The 23,097-nt window shown below is 43.6% G+C and overlaps 1 protein-coding gene across 2 annotated transcripts in view; it reads left to right on the forward strand.

Annotated features, from left to right (window-relative positions):
* Positions 1–23,097, forward strand: part of PTPRM (protein tyrosine phosphatase receptor type M) — an 846,383-nt gene that overhangs the window by 721,274 nt on the left and 102,012 nt on the right. For both annotated transcript variants that reach the window (XM_023228490.2, XM_023228491.2), the window contains one exon: positions 11,880–11,967. In XM_023228490.2, coding sequence (XP_023084258.1) covers positions 11,880–11,967 — 88 coding nt within the window. The remainder of the gene's footprint in view (positions 1–11,879; positions 11,968–23,097) is intronic.

Here is a 23,097-nt window from a genome sequence, read left to right on the forward strand (position 1 = left end):
CTGTTTGCATTTCAAAATTGACCCTCAAGTTTACCTTCCGTTACTTTCAACTCTGTTGCCTTCTTGAAAATATTTTAAGGCAGTACATCTAATAAGCATCAAGCATCTTACTTTTAGTTTAATCCCAAACCTTGTAGTTCTAAATAAAAAAATTGAACCACGTGCCCCCAAGGTTTTAATCTAATATCTGGTTTCTTGAACTGGGGCCAACTCTTCATTTTTTAAAGCATCAGCAGATTCTAAATACAACTTTTGGCAACTTTCTTTTAACGTCTGACCTTGGTTCACTTAAACTAATTGTTATCTTTTCAGCAGACTGTGATTCTGAAGGGGGAAGAAGCACTACACTGTAGAAGGTTAGAGGAGTTTTTAAAATTTGGGGTATAATATCCTCCATGTAAAATGTCTTTTTTCAGTATTACTCTCTGAAACATGATGGTAATTCGTTTAAAACTAGATGTAAGTATATACTTTTTAAAAAACATTTTAAACAACCAAGCCGTAAAAATATTAAATGTGAATGCATTCAGGATGCCTGAATCTTCTGATTTATAATTATCATGTATTTTTCCTTATACAGAGCTCCTCCTGTGTTCCAGGTGGATGCTAGATACTGAGAATGTGAGAGACTCAGCCCCTTACCTTGTGGAGTTTGTAGTCTGGAGAACAGAGATGTTTGTGACTCTTATGACCTGTGCATTTCCATCAACATTCTACAAGTTCTGCACATTCTACTAATAACATGCCAACTCGGTGGCACTTTATATGAACAAGCCAACCTGGTTTTTTCCACTGACAGACATTCACAGGTTTTAATACAGAAAGCAATCCTGATAAACAATTTAATTATAAAAATTCTACTGTAAACATTAAAAAGCAAATTCAGTAACTTACCTGTCGTCTCACAATTAGGAACCAGTCAGAGCTGGGATTTAAGCCCAAATCTTCTGGTCCTACATCTCATTCTTTTGCCTCATTCTTAAGCCAAGATAGATGGTGAGTTCCGTTTTCCCCAAGTGTGAGATGCAAACAACTGGTGATGCACAAGGTGAATTTTCGGAGGCCCACTCGTGGGGAATAAGGTGTGCTGAAATCACAGGTGAGAGAGTGATCGGCTTTCCTGCTAGTTGTCTTTCAGTACTTTTGATTTGCCAGGGAACCTTGGTTTCCTGAGAGAGAACCAAGCGTTCTCTCAGCCGAAGGGGAAGATGCCTGGCCTCAGGCTCCGAAGCAGTCAAGCAGCACTGCCTGGCTGGATTGGATACTATTGCTTCGTTTTTGTTGTCTCGATTTTTTCTATTCTCTTTACTTGAGGTAAGAGTTCTTGGCTTGGCTGGGCGTGTGGCTCACAACTGTAATCCCAGCACTTTGGGAGGCTGAGGTGGACAGATCCCTTGAGCCCAGGGGTTCGAGACCAGCCTGGGCAACATGGTGAAAACCTGTCTCTACAAAAAATACAAAAATTAGCTGGGCATGGGGGTGTGCACCTGTAGTCCTGGCTACTCAGGAGGCTGAGGCAGAAGGATCACTTGAGCTCAGGAGGTCAAGGGCTGCAGTGAGCTGAGATCACACCACTGCACTCCAGCCTGGGCAACAGAGTGAGACTTTGTCTCAGACAACCATGCGAAGTTTCATCTGCAAGTCCTGTAAATGTATTTGCATATACAAGACTTAAATTTACATCATTCAGTAACGGAGGGAAGTGGTGAGGGGATGAGGGAAGTGGTGAAGGTGAACACGAGTGACTAGAATTTGGAAAGACCTGGTGAGTTGCTGCTGAGTCCTCCTGACTGGTTTTGTCACTTGCCTCTAGGGCTTCTCATTTGCTCCTTCCTGTCTGCTGGTTGCAACTTCCCAATTTCAAAGCACTTTGGAGAAATGAGTAACATTTCAAGGGAGTACATTCAGATGACTGCGGCATTCACCCGAGATCTGTGAGACGGTGATTTCTCTGTTTTGAGAGGTGAATGGGTTCTTCCAGGATTCCCAAGGGAGGCTGTAACCACCTCTGACTCTACAGATGAGTGATCAGCACACGTGGAAACTTCCGCCATGCTGGGATTTCTGCTCCGTACCAGTGCAGGCTGATTGTTTTCACTTATTTAGAATCTCATCTTTACTCTTGTAGACTAAGGCTGACTGCCAGGCCTTCCCTCACAAGGAGGAGTCCATGTGATCTCAAGTGAGAGTGTTCACATTCTTCAGTAAGATAGGACATTTGGCTAAAAGTCAGTCTTTAAATAAAAGGAGAGCCTCTGTGACGCTACAGATAACTTTGGGTTATAATGTTCCATACAAGTGTTTGCTTTTAAGAGTAGGCATTGAACTTTCTGGCAGAGTAAATTGAGATGTAATCATTTTTCACTAAACTGTTTGAAAAGAGATTTCTAACCTTATTTTCTAAATTTCTAAAATACTTATCTGTTCTAAATTTTGATCTTTAGTCACCATGGCTTAGGTATTGCAGGAAGAGCCTGGGAATTGTGCTGATGGGTTTTATAAATTAATAGGTGTCAAAAAAGAGTCACAAATATCACATTAAAATTCCTTTTTCTGCTATACTTATTCATTTCCAAGCCTGTCATCTCTTAAAAAAAAAAAAGTATCCTTAGATTTTCAGTCACATTTGATGGAGTTTATGTGCTCTGATTTCTGAGGTGAGGACATTTTAAAACTTTACAGCTCTCCAAGAAATAACAGGAAAAGGATGTTTGCTTTAAAAAAAGATACGAGGGACAAGAATAAAACCCCCACCCAACTTCCAAATACTATATAGAGTCTGTGAAGGAAAAATACAGACATTGGGGGGGGGAAATGGAAAAAATTATCTTGGAGACAACAGCAAAAACTGGCGGTCAAGTCAGTAAGGATGTACTGTCATCAAGGTCTCAGGTTTTCATATTGGAACGAGAATAGTAACTGGTGGCCTTGATGGAGCACTGGCTGCATGCTGGGTGCGTCACACATGTTGAGTCTCACCGCCCTTCCTGTGGCCGTGGTGTCAGGAGGGAGACTTGCTCAGTTTTCAAATAGGAAACTGACAGGTGCCCGGGTGTGTTTATAACAGTTCACTCTGGGCCAAGTGTATAAACTGAAGGGTGGCAAAGAGATCAGTCAGGAAGATGCTGCAATAATGCAGGCAAGAGATGGGTTGGGGACTGCTCTCCAAAGGAAGGGAGCAGCTGAATTTCCACAAAAACATCCATCTGCTCTCTAGATGTTTTCAAGATGCCTTTTCCAAGGAGGTATTCTTCCTGCTCTCTGAGGATCTGGGCGCATTTGCACAGGCTCACTGTCGGAGTCAGGTGCAGAGGTGGAGGAAATTACAGCTCTTGAGTAATGTGAACATCCCAAACTCTGGCAATATCTGCATCAGAGGCAAAATGAAAATTGCTGTCTCTCTGAAATGTGGGGTGACAGGACGTAAGCCTGGCATGACTTATAGAAACACAGATACTTTCAGCTGACTCTAGAACAGAGCAGTCCTCTTTGGGGGACCCGTGACAGATTACTCACTGACATCACTATTTTGACACCCCATTAAATTACCATGACCTCTTTGGGTTTGCAAGGGCACTGCAGTGAGAACAGGGGCAGGTCCAAGTTCCAGAATCTTCAAAGATTGATCTCATTGATATACATGGGAATCAAGAGTCGAAAAAGTTAGGTTTGACCAAGTTTTATGTAATAAATCTAAACACATAGAAGCCCTTTGTCCAGCTTCTCCAGGACACCATCCTCATTCCATAGTAAGCAGCAGAGATTCTTACAGGAAGGAGGAGTCTGGAAATGGGGCTTTGACTTCTAAACTGATGAAATATTCTTGTGATGAGCCCTTGAGAGCCCCTGAAGGGGGGTGCCAAGGAAACAAGGACTCCCTGAAATGCAGCTGAGAGCTTTATCATGGGCAAGACGACAGAGGCACCAGCCTCGAGAAGACGTTCCAGATAAGGGGAGCCCCAGGCATGGCTGAGGATGTAGGTCTCTGTTATTAAACCGTTTTCTAGGGAACAAAAGGAAAGAGGAGTGCAGGCCAAGAAAGGGTTGAATATCCCCTAACAACCCACCCTCTGCTTCTTACAATTAATGCCCTACTGACGCTCACCCCAATTATATCAAAATCATCTCCTTTTTGGAGCCGCCTTACTCTGCGTCAGTCTCTACAATCCCACGGAACACTGGTCTTGTCCAAGGAATGTTCAGCAGCCGTGAACACTCTGTAGTTACTGTTTGCATGACTGTCTCCCCTTGTCACTCACTTGAAGGGTGTGATTTTTGCTCTTACCACTTGATCAGTGGTTCTCAACTTATTTCTGCTCCAGTGCCCTTGAGGGCTGTGTCACTTCATTAGCGGGAGCTGACTACCACAGCGCTGCTGAAGGTGGGAAGAAAGGGGACTTTGGAAACTGAGCAAATTTGAAGAGAGAGAAAGGCAACTTGATTGAGGGTTCCTCCAGGGTGTGCATACTTACATCACCGGGAGGCATCGCTGTGCAGATGGCGATAGGACTGTGCCACCGTACTGGCTCATTCCATAAAACGTGGTAACCAGAAATCCCTGGTGTCTTAAGACCCATGGCTGGGGTGACTTGAGAATGCCACATACACAGTGCAATGCAGCAGGCACAAAGCCACAAGTTCTGAGCCAGCTTTGTGGCCAAATGGAGGCGCACTAAGTTCAGAGAGGAATGGCCTTGGCTCGGGTCCCAGCTCTTCTGTTTACCAGCTGTGTGATTTCAGGAGAGTCACTCAAAGTCTTTCATACTAAATTTCCTTATCTATGTTCACCCCCGTTAGAGCTTCACAAACCTTATAAACATGTATGGATCAACAGGAAATATATGACACTGCTGTGAAAAGGCACTCATAAAATCCCTCATTCAGAGTAATATTCAACAGAATAAGAAACATATTCTAAAGCTCAGACATCATGGGGAGTGTTTATAGGCGTGAAAACATTGTGTGTGTGTGTGTATATATATATATTTATTTAGGCGGCAACTCTCAATCCCATAATCAAAAGAGAAAAAGATGTTGGGTAAAGGAAGATAGTTATACGGTAACTATGGCCAAGATCATGGATGGCCATTCTGAATCCTGCAAAATAGAAAGATTCTGCACAATTTCAAATTGGATTAAGTCGCATTAAAAAGTGGCCACAGATTAGCAACTTCTTGAAAAGATCAATGAATGTTCACATTTAGATTTCAGTTTGTTTAGAAACCTAGTTCGTGTGTTTAGATTCTTGTTTTCACCCAGTCCTCACCTCTCTTACCTGTGAAGCGTCACGTGCTCCTTTTGCCTGCCTTTGTTCAGGACACTGGAGAATGACAAGAGACCAGTGACCATTGCCACCACTGTGCCTGAACTTCTGGGGCACCCAGCTTTGTGGTCCATCAGGCTAAGTTAGGTGTCTTCAGTTACTTTAGTGCTGTAGCAATAAATAGTTTATATGGGATCTAATAAAATGTGACGCTTCGAAGCACCAGAAGAGAAATCTGAGCAGAAAACAAAGAAAGTTCACAGAGTTTGCATGCCCCAGTGAGTTCATCTTCCTTCTTCAGGGTGACGATTTTAGTCATTTTACATGCACAATTTTATTCATGTGAGAAAGGGAGGAAACATTCTGTTTCAGAAGCATGTAAAAAACTTGACCCTGCACTGCCTGAAAACATACTGTACATTATGTACAGCCTCGACCTGCATCCCTTTCTTTCTGGCAGCTTTTCTGTTGAATAGGATTTTTTTTCTCCTTTTTTAATATCTAGGAGCTGTGGCATTTTTAACAGACTGCATCATTTTGGAGTAATGTTCTCTTGAGGTGGGCAACTGAGAAGTATAATTATATCCTGTGGAAAATGATGGTGGTATGAGGGGTGGGGAAGGAGGTTATTGAATCACAAAAACATGTTTCCTATTCAGAAAAAAATGACAGTATGCAGGATGTTCAATTTCCTTCTGCTCTGTGCCCATGGAGACTGCAGCATCTTCAAGTGGGGAAAGTCATTGGTATTCACTGGAGCTTGCCTGGTTTCATTTTTATTGTTTTGGAGACTGATTACTCTTTCAGAGTGGTTCCCAGGTCTGCTGCCTCTTTGCAGTATATATGAGCTAAGGTAGTCAGAGGAAACACTTTAATTACATTTTAAGTAGAATAAAAGCATAAGTATATTTATGAAAATTCTCACAGTAGGTGCAGTGAGACCATTAACTTAAATCCCAAAAACACATGTAGTGTTTTTTCATAATAGAAAGTTCATAGTGGGTGTGTTAAATTATACCCGCATGTTTAGAATCTGCCCTAAACACTAAATATTGCCTAAATGTATGTATTATATTCAAATTCCCCCTAGAAAACTTGTGCTGGGGGCAGGGGCCACCACTGCCTGCCTCCCACACTTGTCCTTAAGTTGCTGCTCTGCAGATGGGACGTCCTCAGAGGCTGAATGATACTTTTAGCCTTGGTTCCCTCAGCCATCCCTCCTCCTGTCTCTCATTGGGCCTCTTGTTCAAAATGATGCCTGAGCTTTGGTCAAATTTGATTTTAGCAAGCCTGAACATAATTCTGTCAAGGGAAGACTCCGAGGTGAGATAGAGGAGGAGTTGGAGGTTGTGCTTAAACTTGAACGTAAGGATTTGTCTCAGGCGTAGAGAGATGCAAGGAGAAGATAAGCAAAATTTCCCCCCAGAGACCAGAAGCCAGTCGTTGGCATATGCTTCGAAAATCCTTACTCCAAAGAACAAAGTTCTTTTCTTTCTATCAGCACTGGGGGGATTCAAAACCTGATTGTCTTGACTTTCAACAAGTTTGAGAGGAACCCTTCTTTTCTACAAAATAAATTATGTGGTGATTACTTCCGAAGAATATTGGTTCAGAGTAGAACTCTTCTTAAAGCATTCAATATTCAATTTATGTAAATTTAAAAGAACATGTTTAACTTCTGACCTCTTGAAGATAAAAAAGATAGCTAAAGAACCTTTTTTTCTTGCCCAAAGAAAAATGCACAGGCGAACATCTTATAAAATGTGCATTGACTTCGCTTAATTTATTAAAAGATATTTAAAAGTGAAAAAGCATGTGAAAAGGAACGTAATAGAATAATTGCATAGTAAAGTTACACATAACCCAATGTTATTTGATTTTCCTCAGGCACATTTTACTGTTGTGTTTGTTAGTGATTATGCCAATCTCATGGTCTGCAAAAAAAAAAAAAAAAAAAAAGAAGGGGGGTGGACTCACAGGGTCGGTAGAGAATCCTCAGTCTGTCTAGGGAAGGAAGAATGAAGGAAGTATAGCTGCCGCCTCTGCAGCTGCACCTCTGTGGCCGTCCTGGCTGCAAACCAGACATGAAGCCGTATTCTCAGGCACTGACGGCAGTGTTCCTGTCCCAGTTACCGTACTTGCTCTGAGAATTGTTAACCCGGAAAGCAACCAGGGGCACAGTCTGAGAGATCCATGTACCATATCATGGCTTCTCTGAATACTCAGTGGCTCCAGAGCTACAGATAAAGTTTTATTTTCTAACTAAAAATTTAAACAATTGGCTTCTGTCTCACTTTGGGCATAAGAAGAAGTCTAAAGTACATATTTTCTCAGATATCTGGAAAGTATATGCTAGAAAAAAGCCATAATATTCAAAACTGGATCCATCTTAGGAAAAACCATTTTTAATCTCCATAACAAAAGGAAATAAAAGGCAAGGCAACCAATCTAGAAAGACTTTCCCTTTTCTCTCAGGGCTCCCGTAGGTATATTACTTATTTTCCAAGCCAGGGATAAGGACACGTGGTCTCAATAATCCAAATGTATCCATGGGGAAATTGGCTATATAATTGGAAGCAACACTTACAGAAAATGCAAGACACTGTCACCATATCTGTATCGAGTCAGGAGACAGTGACGTTTATCTGTGGAGGCACTAGTTATCTGTCCTTTTCCTCAGAGCATCTCTAATTTTGTTTTGTTTTTTAAAAAATACATTTTGCCATTTACAGTGATTCATATAATTCCTGGATAAGAAGTTGGGAGGCTCACTGCAAGAAGTTGAACTTTTCCGACAATGGCTTCCATGCAATGAACACATATGTATGAGAAAAAAAAAATTCCGGTTTTATAAAAGTAATAGTTAAAATTTAGTTGACATTTTAAATATTCTTTTGTTGTAAACGTCCTTTCAGAGACAAGCAGAGATCATCTCGGCATGGAAAACAGTTGTTGGCGATGTGTATTTAAGTTGACTTAATAGTGTTTTCTTCTCAAGGTCATTGGGGTAAGGGTGGTAGAGAAAACGCAGTGGATAAAGAGTCAGAGACACTGACTTCTGATCTAGGTTGTGTTAGAAGCTGTTGAGGTGTCTGTCTTCATCTCATGTCCCTCAGCTGTAAGGGACAGCTCATGTCCTCGCCTCCAGTGAGGCTCAGGTGAGATGATGGACTCATTCATCTGCACATACTTGTTGATACTCTCATAATAAGTGTTCAGAGATGGATAAAACTTGGGCCCCATCTGTAGGAAAACATTCTAGGAACTGTAGTGCTCAAATGCAGTACAATTGGTTATTGTTTCATTTGTTGATTTGTGTCTGTTTCTTGGTCACCAATTAAATGAAAATAATACAACTAAAATAACTATTTTTAAATACAAGGACTATTGGCAGTCCTGTAATAACCACAAATGCTAAAGAAACACAGCTGTGATGTGAGCATCATTCCCCACAAGGGAGCCTCTGTGTGTCCAGAGAGGGCAGGGACTCTTATGTGGCTTGGGTCCCCACGTGAAGGCTCAGGCAATCTAGGGGCATTTTCTGTAGGAGTTGAGGCTGTGGATTTACTGGAAGACTTCAAAGTCTCAAAGTCAGTTTTCTTCTTCCATCTTCCTACAAAAAACAAAATCTGAGAACTTTTTAGATGGGTGGAAAAGGCAGAGGGAAGTGAAATCGGTAATTAATCATGACAAACTCAAAGTGGAATAAAATCGTTGGAAGTCAAATAATAGTTATTACTCAACTACAAAATTATTGTCATTCATAGAGTAACAAAGACAGTATTCAGAAAAAGAGTATCTGACTTTAAAATCCCTGAAGCTATTTTTAAGTGCATGTTGTACGGCAGAATAGAAGTTACATGTTTGAATAAGTCCCCTGATTATATAAAGGTCTTGTTCTAGATGGAATCAACTAGCCATTTTTAAGGATAGTATTTCTATTGAGTTAATTTATTAATAACCTGAAAGTGTTTCTATTTGTATTTGCCCTGTATCATACAGTGTTTTACTTTTTGTATTAGTCCATTCTCATGCTGCCATGAAGAAATACCCGAGGCTAGGCACAATGGCTCACTCCTGTAATCCCAGCAGGGCAATCCCAAGGTGGGTGAAGCACTTGAGGTCAGGAGTTTGAGACCAGCCTGACCAACGTGGTGAAACCCTGTCTGTACTAAAAATACAAAAATCAGCCAGACGTGGTGGTACGTGCCTGTAATTCCAGCCACTCGGGAGGGTAAGGCGTGAGAATCGTTTGAACCCAGGAGGCAGAGGTTGCAGTGAGCTGAGATCATGCCACTGCACTCTAGCCTGGGTGACAGAGTGAGACTCTGTCTCAAATTTAAAAAAAAGAAAAAGAAAACAGAAATACCCAAAACCAGGTAATTTATAAAGGAAAGAGGTTTAATTGACGCACAGTTCCACAGGACTGGGGAAGCCGTGGGAAACTTACAATCATGGCAGAAGGGGAAGCAAACACGTCTTTCTTCACATGCAGCAGCAAGGAAGAGTGCCGAGTGAAGGGTGGGAAAAGCCCCTTATAAAACCATCAAATCTCATGAGAACTCACTCACTCTCAGGAAAACGGTGTGGAGGAAACCACCGCTGTGATTCAGTGACCTCCCACCGGTCCCTCCCACAACACATGGGGATTATGGGAACTACAACTGAAGATGAGATTTGGGTGGGGACACAGCCAAACCATGTCACTCTTCAACTAGCGACACATAGTGCGAGTCTGTTAACACAGCTGTTCGTATATCGCACGTCTGATCCTACCGTGTTTTTGAAATGATAAATGCAAGGTAAAAACTGTTATGATGATAAAGTGTTACCTATGATCACAACTAAGGGACCTTAAGATGAGTAGATTAAACCTCTTAACTCTTAGGTGTGTAGTGTTATTTTTTCACTCTTCTGTGTTGTGTGATAAAATGGGGTTGCTCAGCTGTTTTGTTGGGTGGATGTACCGAGGACAAGATCTGAAGCCTGAGGACAGGACAGACCTGGAGCTGGGGTCTTCTCCAGCCAGTCTCTGATGCGAGCTCGGTTGTATGGTAACAGCAGTATCCATACCCACCAGGCCACAGAAAAGGCATGGACTTGGCAAACTATGTCAGGTCCGTTCCATTCAATGGCAGAATGAAATCTGCAGACTGTGGATGGGTAGGCTTTCCAAGCCTTAGAGCCCCTTGCACACTTAAGCTGCAGAAATAAAGCTTCATTTTGAGATCAAAGCCAAAACATACTACAGCCAAACACCACAGTTACTCATTCGTTCAGTAACTAATTACTGGATTCCAAACATCAATGATGAACACACAGCTCCCGCTCTCAGGGAGTCCACAGCCTGGTGGCAGAGTCAGTCACAGAAACAACAGAGGATGCCAAGCACTGTCCACTTAGTGGTCAGAATACTGTGCAGCACACAAGTGGGCAGAGTGGGGCACAGATACCCCATGGCGTCTGCAAGCAGTGTGTCCTGCTGCAGCAGTGCTAAGCAACAATTTACCTCATGAGGGAGGGTCGGACCCATGAAAGGGAATAAATACATTCTGCCTAGGGACGGACTAATCTCAAAATATTGTAAATGGTGGAAATGGCCAAGATGGCTGAACACCACAGGTGAGATGGAGACTGGGGAGGAAGGAAGAGCTTCTGTTTGGGAGAGAACTTGAAAGCCACCCTGGAGCACACTGAGGACACGAGTCCCTAATGCCCTGTTCTCTGGCCCCAAAGCATTCCCAAATGGTGCTCATTCAGCTGCTCGCCCTTCGTCTCTTCTTCTTTCCCTCTCTCTTCCTTCCCAGTGGGTGCCAGGAAGTATATGAGTACCGTGGCAGAAACAAGAAATAGCTTTACTGAATCCTGTTCACTTCTATGGGAGGTTCTCCCATAACCTCCTCACATAGTTGACCACATAAAGGTAAAATGTAGTGTGAACTAAAGTGGAAATAAAGTCACACTTTTTTTTTTTTACTTGTCCACTGAGAGTAGAGGACATTTTCATTACAACTTGAACAACAACAACAAAGATAACCTGAAGATTAAAGACTCCAGGCATCATAATGCCAAATCCCTAAATAAATGAACATCCAAACTCCATTAAAAATAAAGAGAAAACTCTGGCAGAGTTTATTACAGGATTTTAGCCTGGAAGTCGTGCAGTCTCAGCTTACCTACTCTCATGTTTTAACAAAAAGTAACCTTTCTTCAATTAGCAATTAGGGAGAAAAAGACATCACTGTATCTCTTATAAGAAATTGAAAAATGACAATATAATTAAGAAATTGAGAGAAACATTAATTTTTCTGTATTAAATATTCAGGTGTGATGGGGATGAACATGTGACCATTTTTACTGGGTTAGACAAATTGTGGGTTCACTCTTCAGCCTCCATCCCTGTGTTTGTAAGATACTAACTAAAGGAAAACAACATTTAGAAAAAGCTAAATGAAATATTTAAAATGTAATATAGTGTAATAATCCGTTATCTCGTTCCTGTGGGCATTCTTTCCTTCTTGACCCCTGTTCTACATTTTTTAAGAACATCCTCCATCGTTAAGATCCCTCTGTTTACTGTGCGAAGTTGTAATTCTCAGTCTCTCTTTCCTTCTAGAGCTTCTTTGAAGGGCAGTCTGCACCATGGGACTCGGCTAAGAAAGATGAGAACAGAATGAAGAACAGATACGGGAATATCATTGCATGTAAGTGTCAACAGTGTCATTGTGCTGTTGTAGAACTTCCCTTTCGCATCTGGTAAGATTGACCACCAGGCTCATACAGAGGAAATTTACAGTGCAATTACCGCCTTCATCCTTCTAGAAGAGCTGGTGTTACTCCCGAACTAAAGGAAGGAATAACTGTCTACCCCCCACTTCGTCATTGCACTGTTGTTAAGGGCCCTGTTTTACTTTTAGATTTAAGGTTTGGGTAATATAGGTAACATTAAAATGCTGAGAAGGAAAATGCATATTGGATGGAGTAAACATAATAGTCCTAATGTTTCCTAGCTGCTATGTGAGAATGAATGGAAATAACGATGCACAGCATGCCTTAATGCAAGGAGCTCAGAGTTCGCTGCTAACCTTAACTCATTAATCCTGTGGACGCTGGGTTAGGTAGGTCAGTAATAGCCCCATTTTGAGGACAGGAAACTGAAACTCAGAAGTTAAATGATACTCCCCGTATCACAACACTCATTAGCAAAAGAGCTAGGATTATAGCTTAGAAATACCCAGTGCCTGTGAAACTGAATGTTCCCAACTCATCATGCCTTGGGTGGTTTTTAAGTCGAGCCCAGCCTCATCAATGTTCCCTAGCAATGCTGAGACGCGTGCTAGATTGATGAAACCCCTTCTCCCACGGCCCGCACTATCCATCCCCTGCATTAAACTGCTCTCCGTCATCCGTGACTGCATCAAGGCACTGACGGGCCCGCTGTGGTCAACTACCATAATTAATACTGTTTATAAAGATACATAAATTTAAAAAAACAGGCCGGGCGCGGTGGCTCAAGCCTGTAATCCCAGCACTTTGGGAGGCTGAGACGGGCGGATCACGAGGTCAGGAGATCGAGACCATCCTGGCGAACACGGTGAAACCCCGTCTCTACTAAAAAATAGAAAAAACTAGCCGGGCGAGGTGGCGGGCGCCTGTAGTCCCAGCTACATGGGAGGCTGAGGCAGGAGAATGGCGTAAACCCGGGAGGCGGAGCTTGCAGTGAGCCGAGATCGCGCCACTGCACTCCAGCCTGGGCCACAGAGCGAGACTCCGTCGCCAAAAAAAAACAAAAAACAAAAAACAAAAAACACAACAATTCTGATTGGCCAAGAACATTGGCCAAGAACAATGCTGATTGGCCAAGAGAACATCTCGCGCATCGTGTCTCATTCCTTACGAGAGAACAAACTTGGAAGGTTTGGTTTTTCCAGGGGAGCGATCTGTTAGCTTTATTGATTGTGAAAGTACTGTTAAAGTGTCTTTGCCTGAGTTCACATTTCTTAGTGTGACAGTACAGATTCTCTAGCAGTGCTGCCACAGGATTTCCTGACTGCAGAAATGTTTCATGTCTGTGCTAGCCCAGACAGTAGCCATGAGCCACATAGGAGTAGCTACACACTGCGTACTTGGAATATGGCCATATGACTGAGAAACTGAATTTTATTTCTCGTTTTTGCTGTTCAAGAGTTTGACAACATGAATTTTACATTTTATTTAATTTTTACTATTGTTAATTTAAACGGTTCATGAGGCTAGTGGCTACTACGTTGGACAGCACAGATTTCAGTGTGTTTTAGAAAAAGAAATGGGGGCAGGGAGGTGTGGAGTTTATATATGGCACAAAACGTCCCAACTGAGCACGTGCTGCTTTCCCTCTGGCCATCAAGAAATGATCGCCAGGGTTGCCGGGTACAAATGCTAGCTTCGTGTGCTTGTAGTTGCTTTTAGAGCGTGCTGTATGTAGTAGCACTGGAGTGGTCATGTCACAGTCCTTTGTAGGTAGGAGATGCTGTCCTAAGGTCTAGGGTTGATTACTCCTCAGTGGATTCCATCAACACTTGTGGGACACCTTCCTGATACTGGATACTGAGGACACAAAGGCCATGGAGATGAGATGGTGCCCCTGTCCCCAGGACAGACCCAACCGGACAGTCAGATCGCTATGGTGGTAGTCCAGTGCCATGGCACAGGGCTGTGTTGCAGCCTGGTACACAGTGTTCCAGAGGCTCAGAGAAGGAAAACATGGTTTCTTGGTCTATCTAGACCCTTCCAAGTTCCTGCATTTTCTCTGGGAGCCCACTGACGCTTTACACTGTTAGAATTCAGATTTCTCCCGATGGCTTATGAGATCCTTTCCAGGAGTCCCTTCAGCTCTGCAGCAAACTCACAGAGATTCTTGGAAGTGAAGTGGGGAATCCCCTTCCCATACCAAGTGGAAGGGACATTGCTGAGTCTATAACTTCATCGCGTAGCATCACCGATGTGGCCTCGTGCTGAGCACACAGAATGCAGTGTCAAGGGATGTAGCCTCGGGTATGCTGAGAGATCTAGATGGCCTTTCTGCAATACAGCATTGAGTCTGCTTCTTCCCGATATCTAGTTTAATACCTCCTCGTGGAGACACTGAGATATATTTGTTAATCATGAGTGAAAAAAGCTAGCATTTGCTGAGCACTTACATATGCCAGACACACTAAGTACTTTGCACATAGAAATTTACTCATTTCCTGTAACAACACCACGAAATCAGTAATATTTTTGTGTCTGTTTTCCAGGTGAGGAAACTGAGGGATAAAGAGTGTTACAGGGTTTCACAGTTAATAAGGAATGGAAGCAGGATTCCAGCCCAGGAGCAGCTTTTATAACCACTGCCTGATGGGCGCTGGGATCACTGGTCCCACTGGCCTGGTTTTCACCAGGTGCGGTGACTTATACCTGTAATCCTAGCACTTTGGGAGACTGAGTTGGGAGGATTGCTTGAGGCCAGGAGTTGGAGACCAGCCTTGGCAACAATGTGAGATTCTGTCTCTACAAAAAAAGCAAAAAAAGTGACTGAGCATAGTGGCTCACGCCTGTAATCCCAGCACTTTGGGAGGCCGAGGCAGGCAGATCATGAGGACGGGAGATGGAGACCATCCTGGCTAACATGGTGAAAGCCCATCTCTACTAAAAATACAAAAAAAAATTAGCCGGGCATGGTGGCGGGCGCTTGTAGTCCAGCTACTCGGGAGGCTGAGGCAGGAGAATGGCGTGAACCCGGGAGGCGGAGCTTGCAGTGTGCCGAGATCGTGCCACTGCACTCCAGCCTGGGCGACAGAGCGAGACTCCATCTCAAAAAAAAAAAAAAAAAAGAAGTAAAAAAAGTAGTTGGGCATGATGGTGTATGCCTGCAGTTCCAGCTCCTCAGGAGGTGGAGGCAGGCAAACATGGGCATGGCCCCATATTGATTGTTTCCTTTCTATAAGACGTCTGCAGGCTCCCCACCACATTCCAAGCAGATTTTCTCTTTATACCTCCAGACATCCTGCCCACTTTGTCTCCACTTGACCCCTGTAGGTATTTGGTATATAGCTGTTTGTCACAGGAACGCTGAATTCTATTCCTCTACCCATTGCTCATCACTGAGAGTATGTACTTAAAAGGGTCCAATAATCTATCTCTTTATTCAATAAATATTTATTGATCACTTTCTTTTTGCCAGACTCTGGTAGGCACTGCTATAAAAAGATAATGAAGGCTGAGGCGGGTGGATTACATGAGGTCAGGAGCTTGAGACCAACCTGGCCAACGTGGTGAAACCTTGCCTCTACTAAAAAGACAAAAATTAGCTGGGTGTGGTGGCAAGTCCCTGTAATCCCAGCTACTCGGGAGGCTGAGGCAAGAAAATTTCTTGAACCTGGGAGGCGGAGGTTGCAGTGAGCCAATCATGCCGCTGCGCTCCAGCCTGGCGACAGAGCGAGACTCCAGAGGTCTCAAAAAAAAAAAAAGAAGAAGAAGATAATAAAACATAAATAGATATTGCCCTCCTAGTACTTACAGTCTAGTGCAGGGGGTTGGCAAACTTTTTTTCTGTAAAGGGTCCAGTAGTAAATGTTTTAGCCTTTACAGGCCAATCTCAGTCTCAGTTCAGCTTCTTGGCTCTGCTGTTTTCATGAAAAAGCAGCCACAGACAATACAGAAACAGATGGGTCTGACTATGTTCCAGGGAAACTTTTTTTCGGAGCCAGGCAATGGGCTAGATTTGGCCGACAAACAAGAGTTTGCTGACTCCTGGTTTAGTGAAGAACAGATTCTGCAAGGGGAACTTTTTCCTACCCCCCGGGCACATTTCTACCAGCAAGATCGTTTTCAACTCTCAGGACCCTGAACTTAGGATCAATTTTTTCAGCACCCCAAATATAGGTCTCAAATGTAATTTGTGTGTCTGGCACAATGTTGTCACAGGGAGGATAAGTTTAAATCTACCTCCTGCCACCATGAATTTGCAGTCTGTGGCCAGATAAGGATAAGACATGCATGAAAAAAGATCTCAGGTCCATAAATAAAGGGAGAATGTATTGTGGGGACACCACTGGGGACTTGCAGGAGAAGGGTGAGTGGATGAGTGGCAGACTCATCAGGAAAGAGCTTTCAGACAAAAGAGAAGGACATAGGTTTGGAGATGGGAGGAACAGTTTGGAGTCCTTGTCCTACCACCTACTGGCTCAATGACCTTGGGTGAGTCATGAGCCTTCTCAACGTCAGAATTTCCTGAAAAGATCACGTGTTGTGTAAATGAACAGAAATGCCACGTTAAAACAATATTGATCGTTGTTCCTGAAAAAGAAACTCATGTCTTCGTTATTTCTGTCTTACTCTTCTTGAGTTTAGCAGATTCATTACTTCATTTAAAATGAAAAATAAAAAAATCAGCATGTTGAAGTCTCAGATTCCAATGATGAGCTGGTGGGTAATTCAGGGACCATCCTGCTCCTTACTGGTGAGCACTTCTGTGTGCAGTGGCCCAGTTCTGCCCAGGCGGGACTCTGGCTTCCGTTTCCGGGCATTGTGGTGGGCTGTCATTGACCCGTGACCTCTGGGGCTACATTTTCTAGCCCTCACTGCCCTCCGTCCCATCCCTTCCGGTGCTCTTTTAGTGTTTCTTTACTGGGTTGTGTTATTTTTGTATCTTTCTAGGGAGAGTGTCAAAAAGAGGCTTCTCTGTCCAGCCTCCTAATCTTCCTTTCACCTTCCGTGGCGTCCTGAAGCCCTTCCCTGGGCATCCCTGTTACCCCTTCCTCTAGTTTGCTTCCTATACCCACGCACACATAATGACCCACACACACATAATGACCCACACGTACATAATGACCCACCCACACATAGTGACCCACACACACATAGTGACCCACACGCACATAATGAGCCACACGCACATAACGGCTGTTTCTTTATGGGCATAGTGAACAGTGTTACTATCCCCCGCCTAAAAATTATGTAACTAGAGAAGTCAGTTCCACTTCCCGGGAAGTCTGCTTCCTGGAGCCTCAGACTTGGGATAACACCACTAACTAGGATGAGGAATTGGGGACTCAGTCAGCATAAATTAGAGATTCTTGTTAGTGCTTTTCAAAGAACACAGAAGTTGTGTAATGATCACATTCATTGTTTTGCAGCAGTGTTTGCATGTAAAATAGTTGTAATGGTCCTTAAAACTGTTTATTGGCTTTTGCTCTTAAGTAAGTTAACTTTTCCCTTATTTACACTATAAATTTGCTGAGCTAGCCCCTTCCAAATATAAACCAACACCCTATCCACCATTACCGCCCCTCCACACACAATCATAACCCTCCTAATACTCTCAACAGCTCCTAATTATAATTAACTCTAAGCTTAAGGCACACACCAAATCTCCCTGCTAACGAGGCAGCCCCCTTGCAGCCGGCTCCTCTTTCAAGGGGATGGCAATTGGAGATAATGAGCCAGAATCTGCAGAAGCTTCCCAGGCTCCCTTCCTCCTCTCTTCTGTTCTTTATTCAACAAATATGTACTGATCTGCCATGTGCCAGGCACTGTGCCAAACCACAGTCCTTCTTTCAAAGATATTTGCTGAGTGCCTGTTATACACCAGGCACTATTCTAGGTGTCAGTGACAGAGCAGGGAACAAAGCAGACAGGATGCTGTGCTGCTGTCGTGCTGCACCTTCTTGTGGGGAAGACAGGAACAATTGCCGAGCAGGGTGTAACACCCGTGTTAGGAGGTGAGCACGCGGCAAGGAAAATGAAGCAGGGAACGGAGATTGGTCAGGGTGGGCGATGTTTTTAGATTGTGGTCAAGGAAAGCCTCCATGAGGGGATGAGATGCCAACCAGGACTTGAAACAGGTGAGAAGGCAGAGGAGTGTGGCTGCCCAGGTGGCTGGGACAGCAGGGAAGGCTGTGCTGCCAGAGCAGTGGGAGTGGGGTAGGGGCAGATGTGTGAGATGCAGGGACTCTGGGATGACCACGGGAGCAAGAGCTGACAGAGCCCCTGCCCTCATGAAGCTGATGGCCCTGTGAGATTTCATGGGGGAGAAGGGGGTGATGTAAATGATTACAAAATAAAATTCAAGTTAAGGGCACAGAAGGCGTTAACATGGTACTATGGAAACTCACAAGGTGGGGACCGAGTGAAGAGTTGTAGGAAGGCCTCCCTGAGGTTGGGACATGGTAAACAACTGAACAGTGGGGACGGAGCAGGGAGGATGCTGCAGAATTGGAAGGGGGGGTCATGTGAACAGACCCTGTCATGCCGGGGAGCCCCTTGGGTCTGAAGAACTAAAGGAAGCCTGGGTGGCTGGAGCTGGAAGGATAGGGGTAGGAGATGGAGAAGGAAGGAGGTGGAAGCCAGACCTACAGAGCCTTCTGGGGCAGGTTGAGGACTTCTGTCTTTATTATAAGAACAAGGGAAACTTCATTAAAGGGGTTGGGAAGGTGTTAATAAAATTTCATTGGAAAATTTAGATCTGATTGCAGAGAAAATAGGTTTGAAAGGGACAGCTGTTAAGAATTTCCAGTAGCCCGAGTGTGACACGATGATGATGTTGGCTAGAAAGAAAAGAAGTAGATGAATTCAAAAGAAGTAATGGACCCAACCGAAAGATGGATGGGACACAGGGTGAGGAAGACCAAAGAGCCCGAGGTGACTTCTGCATTTCCGACTTGCCGGAGGATGAATGGTTAGATGGATGATGGGCGGTTGAACAGGTAGACACATGGAAGGATGGATGGGCCATTCCCTTCCAGTGTTATCTAGGATGGATAATACTGGAAAGGAACCAGCTGTGGAGAGGAGCTCAGGTTGGCTTGAGATCAACAGCAGCTTATGAGTTTGATTTGGGGACATATTAAGATGCTTTTGAAACATGCAAATGAGATGCCAAGCAGACAGTTTTGTAGACTGCTGTAAAATTTGAAAGAGAGGGGTCTGGGCTGGATTATAAATCATTGATCCATTTCATGGGTCATATGGGTGGTGGTAGAAGCCATTAGCAGGAGGAGGTGATCTGTGGAGGGAGCACAGAGGGTGTAGAGAGCCCAGGACCCAGCTAAAGGAGCTTTAATAACGGCCGTCCTGAGACAGAACTGCTCAGCTGGCGCAGGGAGCACTGTCTCCTGGAGAGAAGGGGTGCTGCTGGGTCCCACTGGTAGATCTAGTAGATCTAGTACAGCAGAGACTCTGATGTAGGGCTGAGGACACGAGGTCCCTTCTGAGGGGGACCACGCCCTCCTACTCCATTTCCTAACAGCGAGGTGTGACTAGTCAGCGACTGGAACTTCGGACCTACCCCCGATTCTTCTAACCAGTCAGCCAATCTTGGCTGCTCACACTGGAGGCTTCACTTTTCGAACATTTTGTTTCATAGCAGTGTGCTTCTCTCTGCTAATTGAGTGACTCCAACAGTGTGTTTGAAGGGAGGGAACCAGAGTTTGGTTAGTTAAGAATGGACTGGCAGGCGAGCTTTTGGCGTTAACTTCAGGTGGGCATGAGCAAGAGAGAAGCAGATGGACACAATATGTTTAGGAAGGCATAGGGTAAAATAAATAAATCCCTGCCAGGATTCTGAAGAATAAAGTAAGAGCTCTGACACAGGGATTAGTCAGAGTCAGAAAAAGAGTCAGAAAACAAGGCAAGACCCACATGAAACCAACAGGAAGAGGAGAGTTCCTACGGAGCCACTGTCATCCAACTCAAACTTCCTGCTCAGAACCTGCATGGCAGAGCTGGGAACCCAGGGGGCAGCAAGCAGGGAGACTGCAGTGGAGGTGGCATCTCCACTGGGTAAGGCGCCAAGCACTTCCTGAGTTGCAGGCACACCGGCCCTCCTGCAGATCCTCCTTGAAACAGGCGCAGCAGCAGTCCTTGGCCCAAATGCAGCCGCAGGAGGAGCAGATCCATTATCTGCAGAAATCAATTGTAATTAAAATTAATTTCCAGCCTTCTCTCAGAGGCCAAATGTTACTTAGATCATTGTGATTCCAATTTACCTTATATATGTCACCAGTATGTAGCAGAGAGAAAGAATTGGTTAGAGGTGAAAGATTATCAGTGACATACTCCATTTCTGCCACTGTGGGACTATCTAATCACACACAAGTTAAAATTGCATGGCTATTGCCAATACCCATCATGTTTAATATGAAAGAGTTAAAATATTTGAAGCTACTTAGAGATATTTTTAAATGTAGTGTTACCTGATGGAAAAGGCGGAAATGCCACGTTTTAGGGTTGGAGCATAGACCTGCCCTAAATCTCACATCACCCCAGTCCAATGCATGCCTATGTACACGGGGGGAAAACCTCAGCGGATTATCATTCTCCCACACTAAGCAGTGGTTTGTTGTGACAAGGTCTTTATGTGCCTGTTTCTTACCCAAAAATATCTGCTTTTCTCTGTTTCATCTAGTAAAGGCTTTTATTGAGAGATACGAGAGGAATAGCAAGTAGTTTTTATGCAGATGGAGTTTCTCAAAGTGGCAAAGTTTGTTACATTTCTTGATGGGGTAACATTGAGTTGTGATTATGATATAAACATAAGTTTAATTTTGATCATATTCAAGTCATACATGGCAAATAGATTTCTTTTTCTCCAATTCATACACATTAAAGAAACTTTGTACACTGTGGAAAACTTGGGGAACATAGCCCAGAATCTCACCATCCAGATTCAAACCTTGCTAACATTTTTTTTCTGTTTCATTTCAGTCTTCTTATTTTTCTATCTCTTGAAGCTCTTGACTTTATTTTTTTTTTTTTTTTGCTCTTTGTTTTTCAATGAGAATAGATGTGTTATTCTCTTTCTGATTACAAAGATAATATAAACCTTATAGACCATTAAAGCAGTACATAAAATCATAAAGATGCTAATAAAAATCACTCCAGATTTGATCCCCTGCAGAAACCTCATTCTTCCAGTTATCCCACTATGCGTACCTACACGTACACCAATGCATTTGATTATTTCATGTAAATAGACTCTTATTAGACATGCTGCCTTGTAGCCTGCTCTTTTCTTCTTCACTCGGTAATATGTCCCAGAGATCTTTCCAAGTAAATAAAAAGACTTAGTAATCCGCTTGAATGATTTTATCAGATTTTTTGCTTGTTTGCCCACCATTCTTCAGTTTCCTGTTTATATCATTGAATGGTTACCCAGGTGGTGTTAGGAAAAAAAGTCTGTTTTAGAAAAGCAGCCCTTGGCATGGATTCACTAGTGAGGGAAGCAACTAGAGGCAAAGATGAAATAGTGCAGATGAAAATGATCAGGTCTTAAATTAAGTCATTAAGTCATTGGCACTAATAAGACAAGTGATAGCTAACTTTCGTTTACTTCTTATTATATACCAGCCACTTACTAATGATTATTTATATTAGCTCACTCAATCCTCACAAAACTCTATAATATAGGCAGTATTGTTATTCCAGTTTTACAGTTGGGGAAACTGAGGCACGGAGCGGTCAAATAACTTGTCCAAGGCTACACAACTAGAAAGCAGCAGAACTGAGATTCATGCAGGGATTCTGGCTCAGGAGCCCGGGATCCTAACTCTGTGCTCCACTACACAGAGCTAGGGATAGGTTGTTGAGCAGATACCAGGATATTAACATGTAGGAGTTATTGAAGAGCATTCAGCATGTCTTCAAACCATTCTTCTGTTTCCTTTTTAAAAGTATCTCCAGCTCCTCTTCCCTGAAAGATTGGCTGCTTCAAGTTTTCAGTTCTGCCCTATTCTCCTGTTCCCCAACAAGCATACTGGCTCTTTGTGCTTTGAAAATTTTATTGGTAAACTTCAACAGGGATGTTGCTTTCATTCACAGAAAAGAGTTGTTTTTTTTGTTGTTGTTGTTTGTTTTTGTTTTTGTTTTTGTTTTAAGATAGAGTTTCACTCTTGTTGCCCAGGGTAGAGTGCAGTGGCATGATCTTGGCTCACCGCAACCTCCACCTCCTGGGTTCAAGCGATTCTCCTGCCTCAGCCTCCTGAGTAGCTGGGATTACAGGGGCATGCCACCACACCCAGCTAATTTTGTATTTTTGGTAGAGACAGGGTTTCTCCGTGTTGGTCAGGTTTGTCTCGAACTCCCGACCTGAGGTGATCCACCCCGCTCAGCCTCCCAAAGTGCTGGGATTACAGGCAAGAGCCACTGCGCCCGGCGGGGTAATTTTTTTAAGGGGAACTAACTGTACTGTGTTCCAGGCACCTGATAATACTATGCATTATCTTACTTGGACTTCCCAAAACACCTAGGAAAGTAGCCCCTCGTCACCCCTTTTTACAGATGAAGCTCAGCAGGACTCCAAATTTGTGCAGACGCTTGTGAGTTGTAGAGCCAGCATCAAATCATGGTCTCGGACACCAAAGCCCGTTAGTTTCGTTTCCTGCGAAATGGCTTTGGAATAATCAAGGAAAAACACCCATGCTGGCAGAGAAATACAGATGGTAATTAAAAACTACAGTTCAGGTCTTCTCAAACTTACCAGACTCTGTCCCCCGGAAATACCAAGTCGTCATAGTCTTGAGCCCGTGGCTTTCATGGTTAGTAATTGACCTGTTGTTAACCACAAAACGGATTGAATTTTACAAATCTTATGCCTAGGCAGTTGAGTTTTCCAAACTTTTTCCTCCCCTTCAACCCCAATGGCTAGACCCTGGCCCGGAGAGAGGGCCCCTCCCAGCTGTTAAGCCTTCAAAGCAAACCTGCGGTGCAGGGCTGGTCAGTGGACAATTGGCGTTTCTTTGGGATTCTTTGTCTGAGTGACTCCCACATTTGCCAGATGGCAGAAATGTCTGTGAGGCATTTCCTCATAAAAATTTGAT

The sequence above is a fragment of the Piliocolobus tephrosceles genome, chromosome 18 (assembly GCF_002776525.5).
Source record: "Piliocolobus tephrosceles isolate RC106 chromosome 18, ASM277652v3, whole genome shotgun sequence".
Lineage (NCBI taxonomy): Eukaryota > Metazoa > Chordata > Mammalia > Primates > Cercopithecidae > Piliocolobus > Piliocolobus tephrosceles.